At 34.5% G+C, this 16,636-nt stretch overlaps 1 protein-coding gene across 1 annotated transcript in view; it reads right to left on the bottom strand.

The window, feature by feature from the left end:
- The window catches only part of ABCC8 (ATP binding cassette subfamily C member 8), a 51,441-nt gene that overhangs the window by 9,200 nt on the left and 25,605 nt on the right, over positions 1–16,636 (bottom strand). The window contains exons 14-24 of the mRNA XM_029286821.1: positions 16,516–16,600; positions 15,305–15,385; positions 13,599–13,736; positions 10,538–10,663; positions 9,121–9,217; positions 8,747–8,997; positions 7,587–7,744; positions 6,222–6,291; positions 3,872–4,029; positions 3,449–3,541; positions 1,222–1,324 (exon numbers count right to left, since the gene is read on the bottom strand). Of these exons, the coding sequence (XP_029142654.1) occupies positions 1,222–1,324; positions 3,449–3,541; positions 3,872–4,029; positions 6,222–6,291; positions 7,587–7,744; positions 8,747–8,997; positions 9,121–9,217; positions 10,538–10,663; positions 13,599–13,736; positions 15,305–15,385; positions 16,516–16,600 (1,360 nt within the window). The remainder of the gene's footprint in view (positions 1–1,221; positions 1,325–3,448; positions 3,542–3,871; positions 4,030–6,221; positions 6,292–7,586; positions 7,745–8,746; positions 8,998–9,120; positions 9,218–10,537; positions 10,664–13,598; positions 13,737–15,304; positions 15,386–16,515; positions 16,601–16,636) is intronic.

The raw sequence follows: 16,636 nt of genomic DNA, 5'->3' as shown, positions 1-16,636 counted from the left end.
GAACAACTGCAGGAATTAACGCAATAACAATTGTGGTTTAATAAGGATTTGAACAGGTGTTTCCCCAGTTGAACCCTATATACCATTTTTCCCATTGCACAGAGAATACCATATATATTCTATTTGTGTCATTTGGCTTGCTGTCAGGAAATATATAATTATTTAGATATCCAGAATATACTATGTATATCATGTTTTTTTTTAAAAAAATGGTACTTGGTTTAATGATTAAAAATTAAATGGTCTTTTAGTCTTTGAACTAAAGACTCAGTGAAAGAAATATGCCAAAATCAATTTCTTTCTAAGTCTTATTTAACAAATGTAACATGTTAGGAACAGAAGGGGATTTGAAACTATATATTGATATTACATTGTCCAAAAATAGGCAAAAAGAATCAAAAGGATGTCCGTTTTCTGACTAAATAAGCGAAACAATTATTAGTAAACACTTATTTCCCCAATGAGTTCCTCATTCAGAATTTGTTGGAAAAATATTTTAGAATTTTATCTAGGAACATTAATTGTACTCCAGATATGTACAATCATTACATACATGTAGGGATTGATTTTCATAGTGCAACCTTCCCCAGTTTGATGTTTTCCAGACTCTTAGCCTATTACCTTCATGAGCCACAGTGAGTTGAATACAAAGCATCTATGTAATGACCTAAAAGAGCCCCATGTTTGTGTTAAGAAGCTCATCCAAAATGAGGCGCAATAATACCAGTTAAATCTTAAATTAAGTTTATTAACTGGGCAACTTTTAAAATTAGCAGCCAGTGAAGATCTTTTGGCTAGTAGCTATATAAACACCATAAAAATAGCATGCTGAATGAGGATTGCTCTCTTGGTATGATATGCTTCTGTTAATATAATAAAACAGCATTGTAATGTATCAATAAGAACTTACAGAAATGATGTGCAAACATATTAAATTTTTTTCTTCCTTTAATAGGAGGAGTTTAACCTTGTCAGATTTTTCTTTCTTTAATTTAATAAATTCAATCAGCTAAGAATTTCCTGGCTACAAAAGCAATAATGAATTGACCTTTAGCTTCTGAATACTGGTTGGTGCAATTGCTACAAATATAGGCACCCTATTTAAAATCAATTGGTAATCCTAAATAAGATCATAAGAATGACGCATCTTGTAAAAAAAAAAAGAGAAAAGATTGGGGCAGGGGACATTTATATAATTTTATACCAGAATAAGATACTTGCCATGCGAACTTCCAGCCAACGATTGGCAGCTGTAAGGAAAAGGGAAGCGATGTTGTTAGAATCCGTATATTCAAGAAGCTTCTGTTTAAACCGGGATTCATACCTTTATATACATATAAAAAAAGACAGATGAACACAGTGGTTATTTTAATAATTATGGTGTTTTAAGACTCTTCTGTTGAAAGTTTTCAATTTTGAAAATAGGACACACTAGGTAAAATAATAATTTGTCTCATATTCTCTGCTACTCACCATTCATTTAGTCATAAGTAAATGCTGGGTTTATGCAACACTTACTTATAAAGTACATTTATATGGAGGAGGCAAGGAAAGAAGTAGGGTTTTGATAATAGCATGCAGAGCTGGTGAAATATTAGCCTATATTTGAAAAATGTGCAGCTATCACAATCTGAAACTGTTAGCACAAAGTTAAATAAAGCAAAGAAGTGCTAACTAGCTTTTTAACTTGTTTTTACTACTGAGCTAATTTTAGAAACTCAAGATCTGAGTTCTTTGCTTAGTGATTAGAATCCAAACTTCAAATGTCACTTCTACAGCACATAAGGCAGCTGAAAACAATATCTAAATATAGCTGAGTTCCCCACAGGCGCTTGATGGTAAATAAAATACAGGAACTGATAAAAGCCTAGTTCAATTTGGGTCAGAGGTGTATCAGCTAGTTTTAATTCAGTTTGGAAGAGTTTGCTCTGCCAGCAATTATTTTAGGCAAAATCTGAAATCTGGAGAGGACATTTTAACCCAAAGATAGCATAAGGGAAGTAGCATGAGGGAAATGACTGATCCCAGCAGAGCTGCATATTGATTTTCATTATTGGTTAGGGCATTTTTATCTTCTTCCCATGAGGGAAAAACTAAAATCAAAAACAGAAAGTAATCAACAATTAAAAACATAATGGAACAGTAGGTCTAATTTGCTTGTCAACATATAAATGTAAAAAAAATGCTAATTAGCAGGAAAAATTTCCAGCAGCCTAACAAATGTGTCATAATTATAGTAATTAAAACATACATATAGAACTAATTTTATTGTTGTTACTCAGGGAGTTTATAAAACCGAAAATAGTTTGCAGGCTGTGGTGACTCAGTGCACATCAGCATAAATACTGTAGGATGCTACACTTTTGGAAAATGGGATTTTGTATTGGAGATATACTGTGTTGTTTCTGGTTCCCCCCCCCAGTTCCTAAATGTTGAATTGAAATGTACAACATACATTTCACAATTCATTCAATTGCAGAAACTTAGGAAGCATCCTCTATCTAATTTAATGTGAATATTAATGAATCAACACATAGAAAGAAAATGTTTTCCCAAGAAAAATGTTGTCTCAGATTAATGAAACAAAGAGAGTTCTGGAAGGAAGATGCTTATAACCAACTTGATAGAAACAACTGATGTTTTTCCTAACTTTATTCTTGATATCCATAAAATCATACAGTTAGTCCTCACATGGTAACCACAACTGGGAGTAGCAACTCCATTGCTAAGTGAAAGATCATGTGACCACAACGGATTTATGTCACTTCCCATTCAATCACTAAGTGAATCACCATAGTCATTTACTGCATCTTGTAATTTTACTTGTGTGTTCTTGATTAACTCTGTCACAAGCTAGTTTCAGAAGTACACAAATGGCGATAATGTGACTGTGGGACATTGCAATGGTCATAAATGTAAGCCAGTTGCAAAGCTTCTGAAGAGCGATTACATGACCATGGGATGCTGCAATGGTCACAAATGCGAGGACTGGTTGCAAAGCTATTTTTTTAAAACATCATTGTACATCTCAATAGTTGTTAAATAAGGCAATTGGTAAGCAAGGACTACCTGAATTAGTAGCATTGTTGTGTCATGCTAAATTATCTCCAATTTATAATTCAAGATTTGGCTGTTTAAAAAATGTAATGGAATTACACTTTAGTAAAAAAGAGGAAGTTTTTATCTCTGACAATTATTTAAAGATTATTTGTTCTAGACTCGAAAAGTTTAACCTCTCAGCAAATTTGATGGTATTCTTCACTAATGCTTGATATTTCAGGTTAATCGCTAAACTAACAGTTTAAATCCAACAGGGATTTTAATTTTGCATAATCACTCATACTGCTTCACTTAGTTGGTTCTATGATGGACAAGAATTAAATTAAAGTCTGAACACAACCAGTTTATTTTTTACAATATTAGAAGAATGCAGATTTAAATGAAATACCTGAATGCTCGTATAGTTGTTAGCCCTTCCACTGTCTCTGAAAAGTGAGAAAGTAACGGAAGCTGTGTACTGTCATCCAACTGCTGTAGATCCCTAAAATAAAAATTAATTAATTTATAAGAAATGTGTGAGAACATCCATTTTTTTCCTGTAATGCTTGAAATTCAGAAGGGTTGCATTCTATTTTGCAAGCAAAATAACTCAGTAATCCAGATATGTAATCTTACAATGAGAACCTGTTAAAATTGTAAAAACAAGATAGATGGTCCCAACAGAATATTCAAGAGCTTAAAAGTGATTAGTTGTGACTTTTTTTTTTTCATTTGTGTTTCCAGATGGATTCTCTCTCACACACACATATTTATTAGCTTCATATAAAGAGACCAGTTCTTTCATAAAGTAAATATATTTTGGAATGCTTACCTTGATGCTACTCTAAAATATTTCTGGGTGAAATAGCATATGACGGCAAGAGGTACGAGAGCTATCAGAAACACAGGTGTTACATATGAAATCACTGCAAGAGCTGATAAACATAACAAGGTAGAACGACTCAGGCACTCCAGAGTAGCAGGGATATGCTAAACAGACAGGCACATACAAGAAAGAAAAATAAATGTTAACTGTGATGTGCTTGAATTAAGTCTTTCAAATCAGCAGTTCCACTTGACCTTCTCTAGTTCAGAATGAAATCACACCCATGTTGAATATTTGATTTTAGGCATTTCAGCAAAATAAATATGGATTCTACTGAAATTGTACACTCAGAACTTGATTACTCCGATATATTTTACTTGGTGGGTTGCAGTAGAGTTTGGAAATAAATGAATCTGGTGCAAAAAGGCAAGATTTCACCTGAAGAATTAAGAGAGTTATCATGGGTGCTAAGGATCTTGTGCAAGGTCTGGAAGAAGTCAGATGAGAAATGAGAGCAAGAAAAAAATGAAATTGCCAGTTGTTGGACAATTTAGAATTAGGAAGAAAATCAAAACTGAAGACTTCTAGGGAGGAGGTGAATTATCCCAAAGAGTAGAGAGGCAATAAATGAAACTTAGATAACTTAGGTGTGGAGCTATGGGTACACCCAGAAAAACAGGGATACACACACCTGCAGAGGGGAGAAAGGAGATGAGCAGAAGAACTTTAATCTTGGAGACATGGCAAAGAAAAAGAGGAGAAAAGGAGAGGTTAAGCTAGCTAGAAAGCAGTAGCCTATGAGATAAATTTAAATTTAAAATTTTAATTTAGTTAAATTTAAAGTTAAAATTAATTTAAATTTAAAGATATTAAGAGCCAAAGATTTTAAGTTAGGGAAGAAAGATGACTACTGAATGATGAAGAGATAAAATCCTATAGCCTTTGCCCTCCTGAGATTCTACTCGGTAGCTAACAAGGGACAGACACAAAGGATTCAGAAGTATCCCCAGACAGCTCAGCCAATGGAGAGAGGGAGAGGGAGAGGGAGGGAGAGCGGGCAGTGTCATCAGTGAATTGACTGAGGGAGTTTTACAGCTAGAAGAGATGAAAAGAGAAGTGGATTGGAGACTAATCCAGGAGAAGGGATCAAGCAGTGTGTGTGTGGGGGGGGGGGGGGGGGAGGAAACCACAGCTATCTGAGATTATATGCAGAAACAGCTTTTTACCAAAGGAGTAGGAAAAAATGATTTAAGTACTGTATATGTCGTGCATTATGTATCATTACAACTGTATTATGTAGTGCAGCTTTCAGGAGATTGTTCATCTGTTTAGTATAAACTGTGAGCAAGCCTTGCGGAATTCGAAAAGATTCATCCTGTTCTCTGTTCATAAGTAGAGATTAGACACTTTTCTCAGTGGATTTCCTAGAAGGGAGGATGGAAATTTACACGCTGGCTAGAAATTTGGTAGCAAATGTGAAGGATAGGAAGCCAGATGGAGCCTGTTTGGGAGATATTTGGGGAGACAGCTCCTTGAACTCAGTACCAATTATTCATTAAAGCTATACCTAAGTAATGCCAGATAGCTGAATGAAATTTTAAACGGGGATGACTCTATTGCAGAATAAGTATACTTTGCCTAAGAGTCTGGCTATAAGAAGATAATCTAAGGATGAAGCAATGTTATTGGTCAATATTCAAAAGTCCTCCTCCAATCACAGAGGGACTGCTTTGGAGTCAGAAGGCAAATGGGTTCTCAATGACAGCAAAGAACTAGAAATTCTAAAATGAGATGCGCCTAGATTGGCAAGAGGCAGCCTTTGATCCACTGCATTCAGTGCATATTCACTTCTCATAGAAGTCAAAGGAGAATCTCTTGCTTAGTCCCTGGAATAGCTGATGGCATAAAAACTATTGTGCAATGTAACCAAAGGCAAGTCAATCACAAACTCTATGCTTATCCTATCTTTAACCAGCTACAGATTTGGAAGCAGTGAAGGAGTTGCTGTTTCATTTACCTCCCTGACCCCACTTAGGAATGTTCTGCACTATTTACAACAACGTCTAAACATGTTTACTTAGAAACAAGATTCATGGCATTCAGCAGGATTGATTTCTGAATAGTATGATACTGCTGGTTTTCATTTTAAGAATAAAAAATGAAGATGTCCTGATGGAAATGTTACACATCCATGTTCTGACAGTGATATTATAGTATATATGTGATATTACTCCACATGAATGTTATTTCTATAACATTTTATAATATGACCTGAGTGCGGCATTCATTCTAATTATTCCTATTTTTTTGTATTGAAACTCAGTACAGAAATCAGAATCCATTGTCTCTTAAGTACCTGATCAATAGTGTTACAATCTGCTGAAAATCTGTTCAAAATACTTCCCAGGGGTGTGGTTTCGAAAAATCTGTAATAGACAATAAAAGGAGAATTTCATATTGAAGATTAAAAATTGATTTCTATATATTTCAGATTTTCTTTACTAGGCCTTTTAAATTTATTTTATTTAGCAATTGTTAATGAAAAAAATACTCCATCTTCAATAAATTTTACAGAATTCCAAATGATTATATGATTCTAATATTATTACATTTTACATGTATGAATCATTGCTAGACCAAGGAAATGATTAGCAAAATAGTCTGCATTAAGAAAGAACTATAAAAATTAACATTGGAAATTAATTAAAATAAAGGAATAAAAGAGAAATTTAGCATGATACTTGCTTTTAATTAAATAACAATAATGTACGATTCCAAGAATCAGTCCAGAATTGTTTAAATTGTTTAGTGATTGGATTATTTTATCTTTAAATTTTCACTTATATCAAACATGGAAACAATTTAACAAGTTGGAGAAAAGGCATGCTGGTTTAGAATTGTTCTCAATGACATTGTAGCTACTCAGACCTCAACAGGACAGTCAAGCTTCTAGATATCATAAATTTGGTAAGGACATGACGACATGCTTCTTTTCAGTGCTTAACATTATGACAGTATAACCACCATAAATGGACTATTTAATAATGGAATTTCATGGCATACCATATTATACAGTAAAAATATAGGATTTGAATATATTTCTAAGTTTAACATTCACAAATACTACTTTATTGCCACCTTATGTTTCTTCTTGAACATAACAAGGAATATATTACTGTATATGCTTGTATGTGTGTGTATAACACACACACACATACAAATATATTGATAAAAAAGCTCTCTCTTTTAAATTTATTTATTAAACTTGCTTCCAATCTCCATATATACAATTGGCTCTCTAGTGGTTTCTATTCAATTCCATGAGAAAAAATATTAAAAGAGAAAGGAATAGATTAAGATTCATAAAAACATGTTGAGATGAATTAAAATTACAGACTATTTGATCATGCTGATTACATTAGCCTGATTAAATTAAGATTAGATTAGATTAAATTGTAAATAAGGAGCATATAAACATAGTGCATTAAAATTATGAGATCATTAGTGATAAGGACTCCCCATGTCATTGTTTGTTTAATAAAACAGGAAAATGTATACTTTCCTAATACAATTCTACAGGATGTACAAATAATGCAATTAAACTTGTAAGTAAATAATTATTAATTATTTAGGACATAATTGAACACCAAAGGTTATTTAAAGATTACACATAACTTCATTAACATAGCATTCTATCTTCTTGTTTCATATAATACAGTACCTCATTGGGGCCAGAATAATTTTATTCAGAAGACTGCAGTGAACCTTTTTGGCAACTTTTAAGCCAGTCCATTCTACTGCTATTGATGTTACAAGGCATAATATAATCCCAACACAACAGAGAATGCTGAATATCTTTGAATAGGAAAAATGGCTAAACTTGGATTCCTAAAAAAAAGGAAGGAGAAAAAAAAGACTATTGCAAAACTATAGAATTAGTTATTCTATGACAGGTTTATTTTAACATGATATTGGTCTGACCAGATAATCATTTCCAGCCAACTTCATCTTTTTTTAACTATTATGCAAAAAAAGAGTAATCATTATTTGAAATTCAATTTTTACAAAGCGGTGGATGGTATCTGAGATTAAAAATATGTTTTATTATTCTTAATATAATAATAATAATAATAATAATAATAATAATAATAATAATAATAATAATAATAATAATAATAATAATAATAATAATAATAAAGTTGGAAGGGACCTTGGAGGTCATCGAGTCCAACCCCCCGCTCAGGCAGGAAACCCTACACCATTTTGGACAAATGGCTGTCCAGTCTCTTCTTAAAAACTTCCAGTGTTGGAGCATTCACCGCTTCTGGAGGCAGGTTGTTCCACTGGTTAATTGTTCTAATGTCAGGAAGTTTCTCCTTAATTTTAAGTTGCTTCTCTCTTTAGTTAGTTTCCATCCGTTGCTTTTTGTCCTGCCTTCAGGCGCTTTGGAAAATAGCTTGACTCCCTCTTCTTTGTGGCAGCCCCTGAGATATTGGAACACTGTTATCATGTCCCCCCTTGTCCTTCTCTTCATTAATACAATATAATACAATAGGAAAAGATAAAGTTTCCTTCATAGTCAGTTTAAGACCGTATGATCGTACTGTCATATCCCTGCTTTCTTGATAACTATACCCGGATGGTTTTAGATTGCCCTCATTTTTTTCTTTCTAGTCTGGTCTAAATTGTGCTATTTTTTTTATAGTGCATCCTCCAAATACTAACCAGGTTTAGCTTGGTCACTAAGATATACTAGTACCAAATTAAGTGTATCTAATTGGTGGAACAGAGGAAGGGAATTCAACTTGATGAAGTCAGGCTATGAGAAGTTAAAATAAAAGATGATGGGAAGAACAAACATGAAAAGATGAGTTTTGAAACCACACACACCTGACAAAAAGAGCAGTTTTTCCCCATCTCAGAGGAAATAGCATCAGATGTCCACAAGGCTAGCCAATAGTCAATGGACACCATGACCGAATGTTTTAGAAATTGAGAAAAGATCAACAGAGGCAAGAAGAGAAATCCTGCTGAGCTGAGATACTTCCCACATGCTTGCCATGACATCTCTGTTGTTCGATGAAGGACAGAAGACAAGTTGTCATCATCATCATCACTCTCAGGTATCTCTTCTATAAATTGACAGGAAGAGCACTAATGAGTTGCAAGAAAATTTCCTGATTGTCTATCACCTAAATACTGACAAATAGTAACTGATGTTAATGAAAATAAATCTTTTGGAAAAACTAATTTACCATCATCCTCTTCTTCATCTTGGAGGATTTCTTGAGAATGCACTGTCTTTTTAATATTCTTCTTATCCAATATAGTTTTTCTTTCAATTACAATCTCCTAAAAGGTAGGAAAAACAAGAGAATTTGAATACTACAATTATTTTTTTATTTATTTTCCTGTCAAATAATTATATTTCACAATTGTATGGATATTAAAAATTAGTGAGCCAAGTACATTTAGAGGCAATGAATTTTTAATTCCGTTAAAGAGATCCCAGGACATAAATTCCATCTATCATTTGAGGCTAATGAAGATATAATGTTGGCTCAGCCATTAACAAGGATTAAGAAATCAAACTATTATATGAGTTTCAGAAGCTGGATTGGAATATCGTTATGCTTGATGTCTATGGAGATTCTCAGTCATCCGGGTCATGGTTGTCCCCAAAGGTGCTTTTTCAGGAGGCAACTGGACTTTCTTTATTTTTCTTTGAAGATGTTTCGTTTCTCATCCAAGAAGCTTCTTCAGCTCTGACTGGATGGTAGGGAATAGAAGGATTTATATTCCTTGCAGACAGCTGATCATTTGCATTATTTTAGAGCAGGGGTAGTCAACCTTGGCTCTTTTATGACTCGTGGACTTCAACTCCCAGAATTCCTGAGCCAGCCTGGCTGGCTCAGGAATTCTGGGAGTTGAAGTCCACGAGTCATAAAAGAGCCAAGGTTGACTACCCCTGTTTTAGAGAGTTGTTAATGCCATTTGGAGGTTTATCTGTGTTCTCAGGGTCACCTGAATAGTGCAAATGTGTGTGGAGTCTTCTTGGCTGCAGGAGGGACGGCCATGGTCTGGATGACTGAGAATCTCTGTGGACATTTGGCTATGCACTTTGGGATGAATACCCTTCAAATGGTGTGGGAGTATGAACAGATTTCCAGAGGACATTGCAGACAACAGGAATCAGTTGTGCTTCGGTCTTCAGCAGTGAGGGAATCCAGGGCAGAAAAAACATCCTGCAGCCAAGAAGGCTCCAGACACATTTGCACTACTCAGGTGACATACTGCTCTGTATTGTAAAATTATAAATGTTTAATTTGCATATGACATCTTTCCTGAACTGGTACATTCTAGATGTTTTATGCTTCACTTCTCAGAATTCTAAACTAGCAAGGTGGTTGTCTAATGAGAATGGAAACCCTGTGCATTTTTTCATCAGTTGTATGTTATTCTTCAGAACACTATTTTCCTAATATAACTTAGAGTGCGGTAAAATAACCATTTAAACTAGAGGAGTTAATAAATTGCACTATATAAATAGGTGCACAAAATCTCCAGTGCAACATAGCAGTGCAAAATATTAATATCTAATTATGTTAAAATTCTACAATAAACATTTTTGCCTGTCACTACCGAGATTAAAAAAAACAAAACAGAACAGGCCTTTTCTAGTTCTTGGTCCTGTCGATTCATTAGTGTTTTCCAATGTTCAAAGAGCTCAGATTCAGATTTCTGGATATCCTTCAGTGTGCCTTCTCGCTGAATGGTACCATCCTTCATTGCAATAATCTGGAAAAAATCAACCTTTTATTCATCACAAAAATGGGGTGGTTTTTTTTTACAACATCCATTAATAGTTGCTTTTGTTATATAGGAATTTAATTAAAATTAAACTCTTCCAGAAGAAGTAGGATTAGAAAGATGACATTCTGTATCAGTTAGTTCATCTGTATCAGTCTTCCCCAGTTTGACATGTAGAAGAATTAGAGCTCAAACTCTCAACATTTCTGATTAATTACAGTATATCCTCTGCAAATGAAAAAGTTTCAAGCCAAAGAATATCCTAATCAGGATATATATTTTTAAGAATTGCACCTATTTAAAGTGAGTGTTGTTAAAAACTTTGGGGAAATTTTGCAAAAAGAAACAAAGGATTATTGCATCTTGACCAGACTAAGATGAAACTACTGCATTATAAGGTAATGTAGCAATGCTAGCTTGTACTCCTAAGTAAGGCAAAGATTGATTATGTGTATAACTTTTAAGTTAACTCCTATCATCTGATTCATATTTAACACCTGTAGTTTGGAATACATATATGGATTGGATTTTAGAAAGCAACAGATTAATATAACTCTAAGCATTTTACAACATCTTCCCTCTTGTTTTTCCTTTCCATTAGAGTACTTAGCAGGGCAACTGAGTTGAACCATAAAACATGGTATGAAATCTTTACAATTTATTTGTGTACAGCATCAAAAATGCATTACAAGTGGAAGCTTAAGTGCTTTACTATGCTGGTCTATGATCGTAATAAAGATTTGATTTGATGAGTGCTTTAACTACTGAAAGAAATAGAAAAGACCAATGGGGTTTGTAGGTCTTGCAAATGATGCACCTTGCATTACAAGCTCTGCCTATTTTATATATGTATATGACTTGGGAAAATAATGAGCCTTGCATCACAATTCTGCTATACTGCTGACATTGTTCTGATCCCCTTGCCACTATGGAGGAACTATTAGAAAGGATTTTTCACTTTCACCAAAATTAATTGGATTAGGAGAGATTACAGTGGCTCACAATTAAATGTTTGTGACTGTTTTTGTATAATTCCTTTTTAATCAATGAATTGTTTACTGAAACTGCTTAAATTACTGGCAAATTCATAAATGATCAGAACAGAGATTGAAACACATTTCAGAAATAAAAAAAAATGTTAGGTTTTGCTGCAGTAAAAACTTATTTACTTATTTATTATTTACAGCAAGAAACAAACCTGAAGGACCAAGAATTTAAATAAATTGCCCAAGTATTAACCTTTGATCAGAAGCTGATAGTGATCAAATGTGCGAGTGAGCAAAAGAGTTCGTGAACAAGAGAGACAAGGTGATCTCACAGAGGCATCCTAACCTTTGTATCTTTTTTCTCACTGAGATGTGACCCTGTTTATTTTATTTATTATCGTGGTTTTTAGTATCGCCTGTTCACCGCCCTGAGTCCCGTAAGGGAGATAGGGCGGTATATAAATTTAATAAATAAATAAATAAATAAAACAGTTTTAATGGAGCTTTTTTGAAAAACATTGTTTTAATGATGTTCTCATTTATTCATTTTTAGTTATGCTTTTGCAAAGTTTGGGGCTGAGCTAAATAGCAATATCAATAGCACTTAGACTTATATATACCACCCCCATAGTGCTTTACAGCAGAGGTCCATAACCTTTTGGGCACCAGGGACCGGTTCTGTGCAGAAAGGTTTTTCCACTGACCGGAGAGTGTGTGGTTTTGTGTGCTGCCTGTATCTTGCAAATGGAGCTTTGCTTCTTTGTGCAGACCAGTTGCTGGCATGCCGCGGCCCAGTACAGGTCCACAGACTGGGGGTTGGGGACCCCTGCTTTATAGCACTCTCTGGGCAGTTTATAATGTCAGCATATTGCCCCTGACAATCTGGGTCCTCATTTTACTGACTTTGGGAAGGTTGACCTTGAGCCAGCAGAATTGAACTCCAGCCTGTGGGCAGGATTTGCCGGCAATACTGCACTTTAACCACTGCATCACCAGGGCTCTTTGTAAATAACTATGAATTTAGTTCAATTTATATTATATATTTTCTCTCTTATTATCATCATACCAAGAGGGTAATATCCTAAAAGTTAGACCATAAATAGATCTGCATTTCTATAAATAATTTAAATGTAATGGAAGAGATAGGGAAGTTTCCAAATCCTATTTTCCTGTTTAATGCAAATAAATATTATTATTATTATTATTATTATTATTATTATTATTATTATTATTATTATTATTATTATTAATTGAATTTATATACCGCCCTATCTCCCTTACGGGACTCAGGGCGGTGAACAGGCGATAATAAAAACCACGATAAATATACACAAATTTCTGTCTTAAATCAAATTAAATAACAGGCCTGCTCTAAAAATACCCCATATAAAACCCCCACTAAAACATAATCAAACTACGCCAGGCCGGCCGCACGGAATAGATGAGCCTTCAGGGCTCGGCGAAAAAGGCGCAGGTCCGCAACTGTACGTAGGTCGGGGGGTAGGTCATTCCAGAGGGCAGGAGCTGCCACAGAGAAGGCTCTCCCCCTGGTCCTAAACATGCAAATATGCAAATGAGACGTGTATTATAGTTGTTTGCATTATTTAACGGAGATTAATAAATAAGGCATGAATTGCCCTGAGAGTTATAGCATCATCTGGGGTAGGATTACTAGGATCTATAACAGTTCCAAGTAACAACACAAATATCTACCAGGGTTGCAGTAATATAATAACACTACTAAAGGCAGGTGGAGGCATAAAAACCAAAGTTAAGCACACTTATGTAGCAGTGGGCACAATTTACCAGAACAATTTAAAAGTACTTAATAGTACTTTTACAATTTAAAAATATTTGCTGAATTACACCTACACACCATTTCAATATTTTGAACATAATATTAAGATTAACAAGTCAGTATAAAGAAGCTTCATTACCCAGTCAGCATGGGGCAGATATTGTAGTTTGTGGGTAACTAAAACAATGGTTTTCTTGTCTGCTCTTAGCAAATTCAGAATTCCTTCTTGCATGAGATGATCACTCAAGTGGATATCTAATGCTGAAAATGGATCATCCTAAACAAGAAAATAGATGTTACCAACTAATAATATTTCAGTACTACTGTACTATAATTTTTCTGTTTTTTAAATATTTTAGGAGAATTAAAATCAGTGCTTGCTGACAAGATGGGTTGGGATGAGATATGGATACTGGAAATAACCAATTTACAAAAACTAGGTAAGAGAGAAAGAGGAGACAATTCAAGAATTAAAAAAAAATCTCACTTTTTTCAGCCTGAAGGAAAGGAGTTTGCTAACTTAGGCATCAAATTGTCCCTCTAGGGCAGGGGTAGGCAACCTTGGCTCTTTTATGACTTGTGGACTTCAACTCCCAGAATTCCTGAGCCAGCTGTGCTGGCTCAGGAATTCTGGGAGTTGAAGTCCACGAGTCATAAAAGAGCCAAGGTTGCCTACCCCTGCTCTAGGGGATGGGTTTCACTATGCCATTACTGCCTTTGAGGAAAGGAATCTGTCTTCAGTGAGCTGTCTAAGGGTTCAGAAGCAGTGAGTTAAGATTTTGAGTTGCAAATGGCAGATTGCAAGGCTGGGCTAGCTGGGAATATTAATAAAGCCCAGTTGAGACAGAGAGGGTTCACATGGCAGAAGCCTTAAAAGCACACATGCAAGGACTATTTGTTGTATACAATGTTTGTAATAACCACTTTTGTGCTTTAAGTTGGGTCCTTGCCTGCACTTAAACTACAGTAATTAATATAGACATCTACTTAGCACATGACTCTGGACAATTAACAAACAACAGAAACAGAAACAAAATAGGAAAAGAAAGCCAATTTAAAAAAGACTACCCAATATGCTTTGAATCATTCAACAAATATCAAAACAAAACCAACAAGATGGCCCAATACTTAAGAAAGAAACAGTTTTTCAAAGTCTTATGGAATGCCAGCAAGGTCAGGGTCGAATCTCTAGACGTATGGGGATCCATAGGACAGGTGCCATGACAGAGAAGGAATGCTTCCTTGATCTCATTAGATGACATTGTCTAATTAATAGACAATAACACGCCTACTGCATCAGAAATAAGGGCAGTCAGTCTTGCAAATAACTGGCCCGGTACCATTACAGGTAGTTCTTGTTTAGCAACTGCCTTGTTTAGTGACCATTCTGATAGAAGCTCTGGCTTCCTTCATTTTAAACAATGCCATCTACTGGGACCCCTGGAGTGCATCTTCTCTATCATAGCAACATTCCCCTGGAGGGCATTATGTAGTCATTTTATGACTACATCAAATTGTGAGTAGTAATTTGTGATGTCTACGGTCTAGTTTATCATAGACTAAATGAAATAAATGGAACAAATAGCAATGGAGAATTATTTCTAGACTTCATCTGTACACTCAGATGGACAGATGGTCTTAGATGTATCTGATGTTGGGAACTGGCATCATACTGGGGAAAATATTCTACTGACTTTGTGGATCCAGAATATGAATTCTTGATAGAATTGGTTGTTGTTAGTCGAGGAATTTTGGAATGTCGGGTTTTTAGGTTGAAGAATGTCATTTATAGAGAAAAGAAAGCCTTTTCGGTTTAGATGATAGAATTAGTAACAGTAAACCTACCAGAAATACCACATTTGTCTGTTGATAAAGAGCTCTTGCTACACTGATTCTTTGGCGCTGACCTCCAGATAAATTAATACCCTTGGGGAAAAGATAAAATAATTCAGTTAGAAACCTATACAATTTTGAGACATTATTGTTTCAATTATGCTTTCCAAAACCTGACATTTCAAGGTATGCTTAAAAGGTAAACCAGTCAAAAGTATCAAAAGTTATTAATCAAGTTAATCAGAATTTACATACTCATTCTAAAAAACACCCTAATTATATCTGAATAATGTATATATTATTTCTAAAATACAATGTATTTCACCATTCAATTATTCATCCTATTAATCAATGGTAATTATTCCCAAGATACAGCTGGAAAAGTAAGACTGAGGTAACAGCTTAGTCAGGATTATTGTATTCATGACTTAGAAATTATATAAATCAATGCAAGTTAAAATACAATAGTTCATATAGCTGTCCTTTGACAATGCTATGTATTAACATGGATGTTGCAAAGAATTAACATATCAAAGGTAAACCTCTGTGGCATAGCTCAGCCTCAATGTCTTCTATTGTTCCTTGGACATTCTCTAACATTCTAATATTTTTCTTTATCTTTTAATATTGTATTTTAGCCCTTATATGTTCTATTGATACTACCATGTCCATGAAAGAACATCAACTGCAAATCTAGATCTACTGAAACAATGAATGAAATGTCTAGATGAATAATGAATAACAAATCTAGATTATTGCTGTTAGATGACCCAAACTGTTTGAATATCTGAGCTTCTAGATTATGAGAGAATTGTCATTGGTACCTAAGGCAGAATAAGTTTCTTTTTTCATTATTTCAGCCTTCAGTAAGGAAATATATTCCATATTTATTAACAAGTGCCTTTCTACTTCTTACTTTAATTGGACTATTCTAACATGACTTTCATAAATGCTTTCTAGATAATGAAAAAAATGTTGTTTTGTTTACTAAATATACTTTCCCAATATAGTATTTCAGTCAGTGCTAGAGACACCAGAGATGTTGAGATATGGCAGATAGAAGAAAAACTGTAACACTGTGTATTAAGTATAACACCTTCATCCTAAGGATCTGAAACTGAGTTTGCTGTACAAAGCCATTTTCTCAAACACCAGTTATAGATTTAAGACCATGTGATAACCTTTGAGTGCTTAATGCTTTATAATTATACATAGTCACTAACCCTCTCTCCAATCTGTGTTTGGTCTCCATGAGGTAGTATGTCAATATCAGGCTGAAGACAGCAAGCATCAATTACTGCTTTATACCTGTGGAAACAAAAAGGGTAATTGTCAATTCATGTG

This window comes from Protobothrops mucrosquamatus, unplaced genomic scaffold (assembly GCF_001527695.2).
Source record: "Protobothrops mucrosquamatus isolate PMUCROS unplaced genomic scaffold, P.Mucros_1.0 scaffold5198, whole genome shotgun sequence".
Taxonomy (NCBI): domain Eukaryota; kingdom Metazoa; phylum Chordata; class Lepidosauria; order Squamata; family Viperidae; genus Protobothrops; species Protobothrops mucrosquamatus.
Note: the sequence above shows the minus strand (reverse complement) of the source record. Positions and strands in the feature narration are given on the sequence as shown.